This window comes from Gambusia affinis, linkage group LG07 (genome assembly GCF_019740435.1).
Source record: "Gambusia affinis linkage group LG07, SWU_Gaff_1.0, whole genome shotgun sequence".
Classification (NCBI taxonomy): Eukaryota; Metazoa; Chordata; class Actinopteri; order Cyprinodontiformes; family Poeciliidae; genus Gambusia; species Gambusia affinis.
This window is the reverse complement of record NC_057874.1, coordinates 29,679,967-29,694,640: the sequence shown is the minus strand read 5'-3', so window position 1 is coordinate 29,694,640 and position 14,674 is coordinate 29,679,967. Positions and strand designations below refer to the sequence as shown.

The window sequence follows — 14,674 nt, the reverse complement described above, 5'->3', positions numbered from 1 at the left end:
CCTTCAGAGGTTTGGAAATGTGGCATCAGAATCAGAAAAGGAAAAATCAAATCATGCATTTATAAAAACATTTTAAACAAACTTTTCTTATTATGACAATTTTATGGTTAATTTAGATCATTAATCAATAAACTTTTTACCAAATTTTATATCTTTCAGTTCCAATTTAATAAAGTGTTTTTGTTTCCTCCTTTAATTAAAAGTTAAATTAAGAACCAGAAATTTCTATTAATATGTTTTATTATATAAAGTACTTTGTTTATGGTAGTTAATAAATAAAATCAGATACATTTCATGTAAATGAGTTGTGCTAAATGTTTTATCCACTGTAATATATCAATAGTTCAATATCTATGTTTTATGTTAATATTATTTTAATTCTTTTTGTACAATTCAGACTTTTAAATCTTTTTTAAAGCCAGTTTATGGTGTAAACTGAGTGATGCACGTTTAAATTTTAATAAAAATATTCATGGTCGGTCGGGTGTTAAAAAATGTTAACTCAAAGCCTTTTGTTTTCATGCTTTTATTTTGAAGGAAGCTGCTTGAATTTGATCAGAATTTTTATTCATTGAACTGAACCGTTTTTATGATTCTGACTTCATAAATATTCATTAGTTTGATAAGCTGATGATTAAAAAACATTTTTATTGCAGAAATGTGATGTCATGACCATGTTTTGCTTTCCATAAGAAGCAAATCCTCAACAGCAGCAGCTTAACAAGCCGTCTGTTGAAATATGTTACTGGAAAGTTTAGTGGAAGGAAAAATGAAATCCACAGGCATGATAATACATCATTGCATGCCTCTTATGTCTCTACATTAAAAGGGATTTTTAAAGAAATCAGTCTTTAGTTGATATTTTTTGTTTCATTAACTGTAAGCCATAATCTTGAAATTTTACAGTAATAAATGTTTGAAACATCTTCCTCTGCAGGTATTAAATAAATCTGACAATAACTGAACTTCACCTCACCTTGAACACCCTTTATTTAGAGGCACCAGTGTAACAGGGGTTAAAGTACAATGGATTCTGAGTGCAGCGTGAAAAGCTCCATGACACATCTCTGCATAAAGCAGCCATGTTTACTGTAAACCGGCCATGTTTATCGTAAACCGGCCATGTTTATCGTAAACCGGCCATGTTTATCGTAAAGCGGCCATGTTTATCGTAAACCGGCCATGTTTATCGTAAACCGGCCATGTTTATCGTAAAGCGGCCATGTTTATCGCAAACCGGCCATGTTTACCGTAAAGCGGCCATGTTTATCGTAAAGCGGCCATGTTTACCGTAAAGCGGCCATGTTTATCGTAAACCGGCCATGTTTATCGTAAAGCGGCCATGTTTATCGTAAACCGGCCATGTTTACCGTAAAGCGGCCATGTTTTCCGTGAAGCAATGCAGTTTACCCCTAAGCTGGCAGATTTTTTCACTTTAAACATTTTTCCCATAAGTGAGTTAATCTGCCAGTAGAAATCTTTCCTTTCATCACCATTGAGGGATTATTGACTTAAACAGGCTCCAATGTTGTGCTGAAAAGTTGATTGGAATTTAGTTTTGTTTTATTTCAAGTGTACTAAAATATTTGCACTAGAAACTAAATTACCTAGCAAGATTTTGTGCTTTTTGCAGTGTAATGTTTTACAAAATCCATAAAGAATTTTTGAAAATATTGTCCTCCTTTTTAAAAATAAATTACAATCCAAATTTCCTCTCATACTGAAATTAAATGTTTAGTTTAAATGGATACCAGTCTCCTGCGGTTGAATGCTGAAGCATGCAAAACCTTTTAACTTTTGTTTTGTAAAAATATTGAAACTGTTTTCCTTACACTTTTGAACCGAGGGTTCATAAGTCTTCATAAGCCAAGAGAGTTTTTATGTCTCCTTGAACCAAACAGCTGATTTCCAGATGAATGATTCAGTCTGCATCACTTCTATAAAAATGTTTGTTGGGCTGCCTGTGCTGTTGATTTTCTATTTGTTTGTCCTCTGAAGGCCTCCTGGCCAGCTGCTCCACTTCGGCCATCGCTTACGCGCGCCATCGCCATGCGCCGCATCATCCGCCATGGCTGGCGCCATGCGCCCATCATCTTGGCCATAGACTCCACTTCATAAATAGTTTGTTTGTCTGAGGAAACCAAAGCAGAGCTGCAGAAAAACCGCTTCGCCACCGTTTGTCCAACCCAACAAATCATCATTTAACGGCTCATTTTAGGCTCAATATAGAAATGTGCTGCTGTGCACTGTAAAAACACAAAATCTAACCAAGTAATTTTGTGTTTTTAAAAGATAAAGGTAATTTTATTTATATAACACATTTTCAGCAAAAAGGCAATACAAAGTGCTTTAAGAAAATTTTATTTAGTATTTTAAGACTTTGAAACGATTGGACAAACTGAATTTAATTCAATTAAATTCATAAGCTGAATTATGAGATTCTTTTTTCATAAAAATAACTGTTTGTCTTTATTCTGCTAATATTACGGCGGTAATATCAACGCTCCGCACAGGAACAGACGACTGAAATAAAATCCAATTTTGAAAATAACTTCTATCATTTCTTACGGAGCCCTTCAGGGGACATGGGAATTTTTTTTAATTTGCATTCCCTCGCAATAATCTACTGATCACTTATGCAGCATTACTGAATACTGTAAACCAGGGGTCTCAAACTCCAGTCCTCGAGGGCCGCAGTCCTGCAGTTTTTAAATATGCCACAGGTACAAAACACTGGAATGAAATGGCTTAATTACCTCCACCTGTAGATCAGTTCTCCAGAACATTAATTATTCTATTCAGGTGGTGCAGCAGAGGCACATCTAAAAGTTGCAGGACTGCGGCGCTCGAGGCCTGGAGTTTGAGACCCCTGCTGTGAACCTTTCTCACGGTAGCCACCGTAGTTTCTGCCTTGATACAGTTTCATGTAAGGTTTTTCCATGAATGTTAATATCTCGTGAAATATCTGGAGTTTTATATATTTTTCTTTAGGATAGAAACACACCACAAACCTTTGATATAAACAGAAACTTTCCGTAAGGAGGAAAGAAATAAAAATACATCCAAACTACTTGAACTATTTCTTAGTTATTATCGGGGGTAGTAAATCGTCTGACAGTTTTAATTGTTTCAGTTGTCTGAATGGTTTAAAGGCCGTTTTCATGTTCAGTTCCATCTCAGCCTTAACAGACATAAACATGCAGTAAATAAATTGATTTTCAATCAGTTTTTGCACCAAAGACTTAATAATAACAAACACGTTTCATTATTATAAAACACGACAAACTAATGATAGTAAGGAGCCGCACTGGGTTAACTCTGGAATCTCATCTGTCCGTGTATCAATCATCTCCAAACCACTTTGTTCTGCCACAATTATTGATTTATTCCATTTTGACTATCATGCTCCAAACTTTACAAGGGCTGACCGCCCCGCTCACCGTTTCCTCATACACACAAAGCCAGCAGGCCAGTAACCTTCCCATTCATACCTGGTGACGTCACTCCCACATTGACACGCCCACATCGACTCACCCACATCGACTCACCCACCTCCCATCAATAGTTACTTATTTCATTCATATGGCTCTTACAGAACCTCAGTGGAAACTTGTTTATTATTATTAACTGTTTGGTGAACTGATTGAAAATCGATTTATTTACTGCATGTTTATGTCTGTTAAGACTGAGATGGAACAGCACTGATAGCAGCTCTATAAATTATTCAGACAACCAGCAAACAGAGACACAATCAAACTGTCAGATGATTTATTACCCACAATAATAACGCAGAAATAGTTCAAGTAGTTTGGATGTATTTTTATTTCTTTCCTACTTATGGAAAGTTTCTGTTTATATCATAGATTTGTAGTGTATTTCTATCCTAAAGAAAAAGCTATAAAATATTCAGATATTTCACAAAGATATTAACATTCATGGAAAAACCTCACATGACCTCATATTAAGGCAGAAAGTACAGCGGCCACCGTGAGAAAGACTTACAGTATACAATGATGCTGCATAACTGATCAGTAGATTATTGTCAGGGAACGCAGAAGAGAAAAAAATTCCCATGTCCCCTGAAGGGCTCCGTAATTTCTAATTTCAAAAAGGAAAATCAGAAATTATAATCTGTCATCCATCAGTTTATCAATCAGATTATTGATCCAGCTATTAAGCTGTGAAGGTAAAACTTGATTATGAATTAAAACTGTGCAGATTACAGCAAACAGTGTTTGCATGTGTGTGTGTGTGTGTGTGTTTGTTTTTGATACCTTATGGGAATCATATTCCTGACATATACCAAGTTGTGGGGACCCACTGCTCCTTGTGGGGACCAAGCTGTTTTTGGGTCAGGGGTTAGATTTAGGACCAAGGTGTGAATTGAGTTTTGGTTAGGTATGTAATGGATAGGGTTAGGATAAGGGTTAGGCTGTAGAAATAAATGGAAGTCAATGGAAAGTCCCCGCAAAGATAGCTGCACAAACATGGGTGTGCGTGTGTGTGTGTGGCTACATTACCCTTGGCTAACTGGTGCAACACACACTGGGTTACATTAGCGGAATATTTGCTCACACAGCAGTGTGTTCTGGTTAAGGCAGACTGCAGCATTTTAACATTAATGCAATCAGTTCATATTTAAAACAAAAAAAAAAAACATTATTAAAGGTTAAAGCAGCTTCTGTCCAAATGACAACACTCAGGCTCTTTATTTTGTTTTTCTTAAAACTTCCATATTTTCATAAAAGATCAAACTGCATTAAATCTCAGATTCTATCTGGAACTCTTTCAATGTTTATTTTATTTTTCATTTCTTTTTAGTTTAATAAACAATGTTCACATGAAAACTGAGAATCATTTTAAAGTTAGGATGTAAATATGATCAAATATCAGTAAAAAAGGCCAGAAGATCCAGATTTAGTCTGAATGATGATTAAATCTGAGTATCTTCAAATAAAAACTACAAACATTTTAAAACATCAACAGTTTATGTTGATGTCTTTTTTTCTTTTCCATATTTTCCTTCTGTTTATAGCATCAGCTGCATCTGTCAGATTATATTAGGGAGCTAACGTTTAGCAGTTAGCATCCGGGTTATATTGTGAAGCTAACGTTTAGTGGTTAGTGTCCAGGTTATATTGTGAAGCTAATGTTTAGCGGTTAGCATCCAGGTTATATTATGAAGCTAATGTTTATCAGTTAGCATCCAGGTTATATTGCTAACGTTTAGCTGCTAGCATCTAGGTTACATTGTGAAGCTAACATTTGGCAGTTAGCATCCATGTTATATTGTAAAGCTAACACTTAGCGGTTGGCATCCAGGAGGAAACTTTCTCACAGTAAGAAACAGAAACGAATACAAAAGTCTTTGCTTTGCCTCAGGCTAGCTTTGAAAAATCTGACATTTCTAAGAGACCTGAAGCTAATTTTCATATTTTTATTCAGTTATCGTTCATAACTGAACATTTCATGGTTTATTGGGTACATGTCGGGTTTGTGGTTTTAATTTCTACCTGGTTTTTATTTTATGGCTGAAGCTTAAATAAATAAATGTTGCCTCTGTTTAAGAACAAGCAACAAATCTCTCTGCCCTATTTTATTTTATTAATTATTATAATAATTAAATGTATATTCTGTCTATAATTAAAATGTGGCTGAATGTAGCTGGTCAGAAACTAAAACATTATTCCTGATTTCTGTTTCTAAATAATGTGCCTTTTATAGCTTTAATAGGATTAAAATAGCAGAAGTTATTACACTGCAAAAACAAAATCTTACCAAATATTTTAGTTCAGTTTCTAGTGCAAATGTCTTCAAATTCTGGAAATAAGACAAAACCAACTTACAAGTAAATCTTCAGCATGAAGTTTGTTTTAAGTCAGTGATTCCTTAATATTGATTAAAAAGTTACAGAAGTAAAAAAATCAGCTGGAGGAGAAAAAATGTATTTAAAATAAATGTTGAAAACAAGCTGCTTGTCTTATTTCAAGTAAATTGGAGTATTTGCACTAAAATACTGTTGGTTGAGTGTTTTAGTTTGCAGTGATTCTGATCTTTAAAAACCTCCAGATGAGTTCTGTCCACCGGGCCTTACCGCTCCACTTCCTGTCTGCCAATGTCACAAGGCCGTCTGATTGGTTGGCTTCTGACGGCTGGGATCCAACCGGATCCAACGAGATCAATTCTGACTAAACTCCACATGCAGATGAAGCAGCAGCCGGCGTTCTGCTCAGTTCTGAGTTCTGGTCCTGGCTGGACCCTGGTTCTGTGTTTTCCACCAGAACCCGCTCCACCCCGTCTACGTCCGCCTCTCCGGTCGCCAGCTGCTTCATCCTCAGGTTGATGGAGCCGTAGGTCCTTTTGGGCCGGACGAAGGCGGCACGGCGGCAGTACATCTCGCCCTGGCAGATGGAGACCATGAGCAGGACGGACAGGAACATCCCGCCCAGCGTCAGCAGGCCCAGCCCGGCGATGATGCACCTGTCCAGGTGCGAGCCCAGCCGGGCGTAGTGCAGCTCCAGCTTCTCCATCTGCCGCGCCGACACCGAGTCCGGATCCACCCCGGCGTCCCGGGGGACGGTGTAGGCCACCGCCACCAGCATGATGCCGCTCACCAGCAGAACCAGCGCCACCACAAAGCCCAGGTCCGCAGAGCGGCCGTCAGCTGGGCCCGGCGCCGCCAGGCCCACACCTTCATCACCTCCTCCTCCGGCAGCGGCGACGTCCTCATCGTTGCACGACTCTGGAGAAACCTGCAGCTGCAGGAGAAGAAAAGTGTTTAAAAAATATTTTAATAAGGATCAAAGATGGAGACAAACAAGAAGAAAAAGAGAAAATAAACAAAAAATCTGCGAAAAATCTGCAAAACACTAAATCTGTATTTCTGTTCCGTTTCTGGAGCAAATATCTTACAAGAAAACTAAAATAACTTTTCAGAAAAACACAGGAGTTTATTTTTAATCAATAATTCTTTAATATTGATTTAATAAAGTTCTAGTTCTCTTTTATCTTAATACAAAGTTACTAATAAATTAGTTTAGTGGCATTTGAAATGAACTAAGAAACTGAACAGAACTATTCTGGTTTTTGCATCATGACTCGTTTTATTTAACACAAAGAAACTGAAACCAAAAATAATACAAATAAATAAAAACAATAAAAAGGTCAAATCAGAATAGATTGAGTGAGACGCTGAGCAACATGTCAGGAAACTGCAGCTAGTGATTATTTTAGTTATCAACTAATCTATTGATTATTCTGACGATTAATGGGACAAAAATATTGGTACATTGGCAGATAAAAATCCTTCAGCATGAGAAAAACTCAGGCTTCCTGCTGGAGAGATGATCAGGGATAATTATTGATTAACTGATGGCATAGTCACTTTGAAAAGTAACTTTAATCAGATTATTGATTACTCCTTGAAAAAGTAACTTGGATTCAGAAAGTAACTAAGTTACATTAAAAGTAACTTTTTTAGTTACTTTCAGCAGCTGTGAAAATCTCATTCATTGAGTTATTTTATAAAGTTAACATCAACGATGTGTTTCCTCTGAGGTTGGACTGAAGGGAAGATTGTTTACTGGTTACAACAGCACAAAAAACTTTAGTAATTTGTGTTTTTGTGTTTCTGTTGTCTGGAAAACTAGAAATGGGATTTCAGGCTCCTCTCCCCCCCGGCCCCAGCCCCAGGTTGTGGTTACGGCCCTGTTTGCTGCCGCAGCTCCTCCTGCGGCTCCACAACTCAGCTGGCTGCACAGATTTGTGCCACTTATCTTAATATTAATAATTATAACGGCGTTTAGTCGCACAACTTGACGGACTCGTTCATTCGTGGCTGTTTTCACGTTTATTGCGTTGTTCATATTGGTCTCCATGTTTGCAGTTTTCTGGAGAGCAACGGAAGCTCAACGTCATTCAGAGGTCAGAGGTCATATATTAACAAGACGTTAGCAAAGACTCAGCGGGAGAGTAAAACTAACTGGATGTCAGACTAATGTCTGCTTATTTCCAAACCCAAAAAACATTGACTCATTAAATCTGCAAACGACTTTAGAAATAAAACAGCTGCTTATAATAAACGGACTTGGCGACTGAAACTCAAAATAGTTTCTGTTTTTCCAAAATGCGAGTCTCCCTCCATCGTTTACATTTCTGTCGCTGTTTAGAAACGCTTCAGATTTTTGGACATTTTTTCTGTTCAGTGTTTTTCTTTCAGTTTCTTCTTTTTAAGTCTGTTAACGAGTCATCAACTACTGGACTATTATTTCAATAACTGACTAATCACGGTTGATCGTTGCAGCCCTGAAAACAAATCCTGTCACCGTGCTGGTTCTGGGCGGACAGACGCGGGTCGCAGCCGGTCCCGGCTCGTCCGGCTCCTCGTCCGGCTGGTAGGAGACGTTCTCGAAGCCTCCGGCGGCGCAGCGCCCCCTGCTGGCCGAGCCGCGGCGGCGCTGCAGGTCCCGGAGCTCCACGGCGTTCAGAGACTCCATCAGTTCTGGCTCATGTCTTCACCGACCCGCTGCGTCCGCACTGCGGGACACAAACATTAAAGTACCGCTCAAGAATCACAGCCTCTCACCTTCACACTTATGCTTTAAAACGTTTTTTACTTTCCTGATTTTAATCTTAAATGCCATGTTTACATCAACTGTAAGCAAAAAAATCACCAATTAACTGAAATAAGAGCTTTAAAATGTCGACCAAATGTGCTTCAAATTACTGAAATAAATGTATTTTCAATAGAATTCACACTTTTATGCATCTGACCCTAGTGAGATGGATTCATTTATGTTTGCAGTTAACACTGATTAATTTAATTAATTTTGACATTTAAAAAGGTTTAAGAGACGCAAAATGTCAAGATGTAAAATCCTGAAGTGGTTTAAGGTCATGTGTGTTTCTGAAAGAATCCGTTCGATGCAGTTTATTCATTCAGGCTGCAGTGAGGATGGAAAGTTTTATTCACCAGATCATGCAGCTGTGTTTCCATTAATGAAAAGATTTAACAATATTTCACTGATGTTGGAAAAACTGTTCAGCAAATGCAGCGTTTCCATTAAATAATGGAAAGTTCGCTCAGACACGCAGCACCACCGTCCTGCCACCACTTCCTGCCGTCTTCTTCTTCGTGGGTTTTGCCATCCGGTTGTTGATCCTGTGATGCGAAAAAACTGTTTGGATTCCATTTTTATGGAAAAACAATTTCAATACGACTAAAAACATCTTCATTTGGCGCCAAGACCTCCTAGAAAACAGTCGTCCAAAATATTCATATCAAATAATTTAAGAAACCTCAAATTACACAATTAATGTCAAAGGGAGCAACTACCGACTTCACAACAACTACCGACTTCACAGCAACTACCGACTTCACAACAACTACCGACTTCACAGCAACTACCGACGTCACAGCAACTACCGACTTCACAACAACTACCGACTTCACAGCAACTACCGACGTCACAGCAACTACCGACTTCACAACAACTACCGACTTCACAGCAACTACAGACTTCACAGCAACTACCGACTTCACAGCAAATTCCTTAACTTAGGAGGATCGGTGGTCGCCGATACTTACATGAAGCCGATCTTATCCCCAGCAGGTCAGGCCTTTTAGCATCAGTAACTGGGGATCGGCCAGAAAACTGCCATCATTGCCGCTCTATATAAACTGGAATACATGCTCAAGTTTTCATGATTTTAATTAAACTAGTTTCTCTAAGGTGTAATTACAATAGCTAAAATTTTAACTTACACCAGGTGAGTTTTTCTCACCTGAGATGTGGGTGAGAAAGACCGGTACCGGTACCGGTACTGGTACCGGGTTGGTTCTGAGCCTTCGAATAATTTTAATACGAGAATAATATTTAGAAGTTGATGTAAAACTAATGTTTGTTTTAGCCAATAAATTATCAGCAGCAAGCGGCATATTGCCAACTACAGCTTAGATTAGCTCGTTGATGCAGGAGCCTGATGTAAAACATTTCGTTAGATAATGTCAAATATTAGTTGAAATTATTGTTATCAAACACGCCATTTTGAAGTAAAAAAAAGAGAAACAAATAAAAAATCTCAGAAACATTTAAGGCCAACCACCAGAATCACCTCATTTAAAGGTAAAACTCAGTTTCACACAAACGTAAAGATGCTAGCTTAAATGTTTGTTTTTATTAGCAGCTTCGCAAATCTTCCTAATAAACTTTACATTACCGAGACACATTAAAACAAACCTTTATCGTGACTTTTCCTCTATTATTCCTCTTTCTTTTCTCTCTCCCGGAAGGATAAGTCCTTTTTGCCACATTGCTTTGCTAACTTATCTTCCTCCGGTGATTTGTAGGTTTGGATCCGCTCCGATGCTCAGCAGCTCATATTACCGTGCAGTGCGGTACCTACCGCGGCCAACAGGGGGCCCCGAAGAGCAATTCATTCATTTTTATTTTTGCCCATATAAAAATGATTTCTACAAATATTATCAAATATATATTATTGTAAAAAAAATCACAACTTTATAATAAACTTATGTGTTTTTTGTTAATATAAACACATGGAAATCATTACTAATAAAAATAAATAAATCTGTTCCGTATGGGGGCCCCCCTAGCGGCCAGGGGTCCTAAGCGGCTGCTTAGTTTATTTTTGCCTTGGGCCGGCCATGATGGATTTTAATTAGTTTTGCCTCCAGTGGAAGCAAAGATCTTGACAAATAAACTAGACAATATGCTCTTTTTGTATTTTCTTCCCCCTCCAGGGGCTCTTTTTGTATTTTTTTCCGCTCCGAAAAAGCGGAAAAAAGTATTAGGGTTAGGGTTAGTGTCAGAAAGTAGGCTCTAGTGTCAGAAAGTAGACTGACAGGAAGGGGGGAAGACATGCGGCAAACGTTGGCCGGGTCCGGGAATCAAACCCGCGACCGCCGCGTCGCGGACTGAAGGCCTCCAAATGTGGGTCGTGCTATCCCCTACGCCACCACAGCACGCCAAACTAGACAATATGCTGACAATGTAAATGTGGAAATATCATTAACTGGTCTTGAAATAAAATCCCGAGTCCGAGACCATCAAAAAGTGGTTGATGGTCTCGAGACCGATCTCGAATACAACAGGAGCCAAATTATCACACTGACCACAGGGGTCCTTTTGGAGCCAATCCAAACTAATCACGACCGGATCCAGTTTGGTTTCTGGATCAGCGCCGCCCAGACATGCAGCAGGCCACTCCGCTGACTCAGCTCCGGCTCTGACTGCAGGCCGTTCAGTTTAGAGTTGCAGACGCTGCTTGTAACACTGATTTTAGATCAAAGTGAGTCTCGGGGGCCATTTGTGGCCCCTGCACTGATTTTTTGTGGCCCCTCACCACAAGTCGAAAATAAATCAGGACAAAACTTTTAAATCAAAATCTACAAACAAAAAGGATTGATGCAACACAAAGTGATCATCTTTCCCAAGCTTTCTGCTTTCCTGTTGCCATGGTAACCATGGGCCACATCTACTCACTGGTTTACACTGTAAAATCCTCAGCGGCGCAGCCAGACCTGCTTTCAGCTGCTGGAGTAAAACTGGGCTGAACACAGGAAGAGAAGCTATGAAATATCATTTTAATTAAACTGGATGCTTTTCAAGGAAAACATGCAAAAACCATCTAAAGTTTTAAATCTATGATTCCATTTTAAAAATAGAATTCATTTAATTAAAATAGTTCACATTTAGTTTATTATTAAGAAGATTGAAAAAAAAAAATTCAGTAATTTTAACTTTTAAAATTGACACGTTTTGGCCCACCAGTCCTTTGGAGTTTGGCCCAAGTGAGCAGAAGCTTGCAGTGTTTTCCACGCACTGTAAAACATGTTTCCTCCACCAGTCTACCACTGGCGATGTGAGGCGGCCATGTTGGGTGGCCAAGTCTGGGGAAATCTGACCTCTGATTGGTTCCAGTTGATTTTTCCAACTGGAAAGTCAGAATTTCCCATTTCGGTCTGCAAACTGAACACATCGACAGCAAAGCAATGTTATATTGGCCTAGTCAAAGTCCAGACATAAAACCCATTTCAGAATCTGTGGCAACAGCTGCTGGTGTTCATAGATTTTCTCCATCCAAAGCGGAAATGTTGGTAAATGTTGGAAATCACACCCGGAAGCCGTGAGAGTTGAAGGTAGTTCAAATTCAGGTCCCTTAAAGGGCCAGCAGCCTCTCGCTGTTTTCTGGGTTTTCTGCGCCTGTAACGGCCGGGGTTCGGTTCGGATTTCTGTCAGAAGCAGTGTGATCATTAAAGGAGAGGTGAGCGGTGAGCTGTCCCCTGACACCACCTCCCCTTTAACTGCGGCTGATGCGGGATTTCACGGATAAAACGAACCTTTAATGTCGAGTCTGTTTTTCCGGTGGCCCACTGACACACATTCAGCAGCGGCAGCCTGCGAGCCCACGAGCAAGGCACCGTTCGTGCAAAGTGACCTTGTGATGCAAGCTGCCAGAAATTAGACCAAAGCACTCCTGCTGTGTGTGTGTGTGTGTGTGTGTGTGTGTGTGTGTGTGTGTGTGTGTGTGTGTGTGTGTGTGTGTGTGAAATCTGCAGCTGATGGACACACCGACCGACGCGCTGCTCCTCCGCGGGTCGGTGCGGGAATCCGTGCCGGAATCCACGCGGGGTGGCGGGCTGCCTGCTGGCCGAGATGCGCGTCAGGAAACGGCTTGAGCTCGGAGCGGGAGGCTGGAGGCTTACCTGGAGCTGGAGCCGAGCCTGGCTCCGGCCGCCGGGAACATCCTCATCATCTTCATCCGGAGATGGAGGCGGCTGGACGGCGAGTGAGGAAGGCGGAGAGAGAGGATGAGGATGGTGGCTGACACTGACCATGCGCAAAAGCAGCCTGTGGTTTTCAGGTCGGTGTCAGTGGAGTTGGTGTCTGCTGCCTTTTGACCTACATCACTCCGAACACCAGCAGCTCGAGGCTGCAGCGCCAGAACATCCGCTGTGAGCCGCTGCTAGCTGAAGGAAGGCTAGCTGGCTGAGAGCCGATAAAAGGTCCGATTTAAGGTTTTAAAGGCATCATCGATGCAGCTGGCCGAAAATGTTACATTATTTATGTCAAATATAACTGAAGAATATTTCATTTGTTTCACTTTTCCTTTAAACATGAGAAAATAAAAATACATTTCTAGTTTGTCAGGATGCTGTGAATCTGCAGCTCCCCCTGGTGGTCACTGAGGAAAATTACAGTTTGATTTTAAACTGATTATTTTCACAAACTGAAGTTAAAAGAAAATAAAAATGAGATGTAGAAGAGGCAAAGAGGAGAACTGAAATAACAGAACGGGTCTCCTCTTGTTTCTGTTTTCAGTCAGAGGCTTTGTCAGAACCGCTGTAGCACAGACTGCAACAGGAGAGCCTTCATGGCTGCCGCTGTCAGCATCTACAGCAACTCTTAAACTACATAAAATACATTTATTTTGGTTTTGGATTAATAACTGCAGAAATCACAAGCTGCCAGTGTTTGTGGGCGTTACTGCTGATATATGTTTATTAAAAATATCCATCCAGACTGTGGCTGGATGCATAAAAATACAAAAAATAAAAAGTAGTATTGACTGAAGAGTAAGCACAACTTAACGTCTGTAAACGTGATTCTGTAACTCTATTTTGGTAAAAGTAAAAAGAGAAAACTTTGCAGGTTTGCTGAATTCTGTTGAAAATTAAATGTAAAACAAATTAAATGAAACAAAAAAATTTATCAAAGTAAAACGCAAATCATACAAATGATTGAACCCCATGTAACATCTGGACTAAACGACAGAAAAAACACAAAACACTGACCTGAAGATATGAAAGATAATGTTGGTCACATCCAATGAATCGCTCTGAGAAAAGACTAAACCTGCTTTGTCTTTGCATTGAAAACGGTCTCAATGAGCGTTACCATGGAAACGCACGTCCGGCTCAGACATGCTGATCCTAACGAAGCTGCAATAAAAGACCCGGTTTCTTCCTCCTTCGCTGCAAATTGAAGCATTTTTATTTCCAGGTTCAAATTTATTTATCAGATTTATTTCATTCCGGAGCCACAAAGTCCCAGAATTCATTGCAAAAAAAAAACCGGAAAAAAAACCCCTCAGATGAGGAAGAAAGAAGCATCCAGCTTCTCCCAGATGATGCTAAAACCTTTTTAATCTGAACTGTCACTGCACGCCAGGTTAGTGATTAATCCGCCGCTGAAAATAGATCCATGGATTCTGTGTGAGAAATCCGTTTTTAATCATCTGATCTTCAGACCAAATATCTGGATATTAGAGACAAATATTAGCAGCTCTGCTACAATCTGGGAGCGGTGAAGGTTCCGACCCCTGAGAATGCAACAGGCCAACTCCAGGACCGGGCATGTCAAAGGTCACAGAAGGTGATTTCATCATTGCATAAAATGAATTCATTTTTGAGAAAAATCCCAGAAAATTTAAACAAACTTGTTTTTCAAGATTTCCATTTCTGTTTTCTTATTTATTTAAAATTCATTGTTTCTGAACTGGTGATGAGATTTATTTATGCGTATTTTAAAACTATAAAAGTCAGTCCTTCCTCTGTTTTCCTCTCAGAGTCAAAGATAAAACTACTGGGATGTTTTCAGTATCTTAGAGTCAGAATTGGGATTCTTCAGATTTTCTGTAAAACATCCCGATGAAG

General features: G+C 39.6%; 1 protein-coding gene across 4 annotated transcripts; it reads right to left on the bottom strand.

The window, feature by feature from the left end:
- Window positions 1–5,693: 5,693 nt before the first annotated feature.
- On the bottom strand, window positions 5,694–14,063 carry tmem74b (transmembrane protein 74B). Of its 4 annotated transcripts, none has more exons than XM_044123270.1 (4): window positions 13,814–14,063; window positions 12,359–12,796; window positions 8,325–8,535; window positions 5,694–6,758 (listed from the first exon to the last, which is right to left on the bottom strand). In XM_044123270.1, exons 3-4 carry the CDS (start codon window positions 8,493–8,495, stop codon window positions 6,189–6,191), a joined length of 741 nt encoding a protein of 246 aa, XP_043979205.1. In that variant the 5' UTR covers window positions 8,496–8,535; window positions 12,359–12,796; window positions 13,814–14,063; the 3' UTR covers window positions 5,694–6,188. The 4 variants fall into 4 exon arrangements, with proteins under 4 accessions (XP_043979205.1, XP_043979204.1, XP_043979206.1 ...); XM_044123269.1 differs by having other exon boundaries at window positions 12,725–12,796; XM_044123271.1 differs by lacking the exon at window positions 12,359–12,796.
- Window positions 14,064–14,674: the final 611 nt, after the last annotated feature.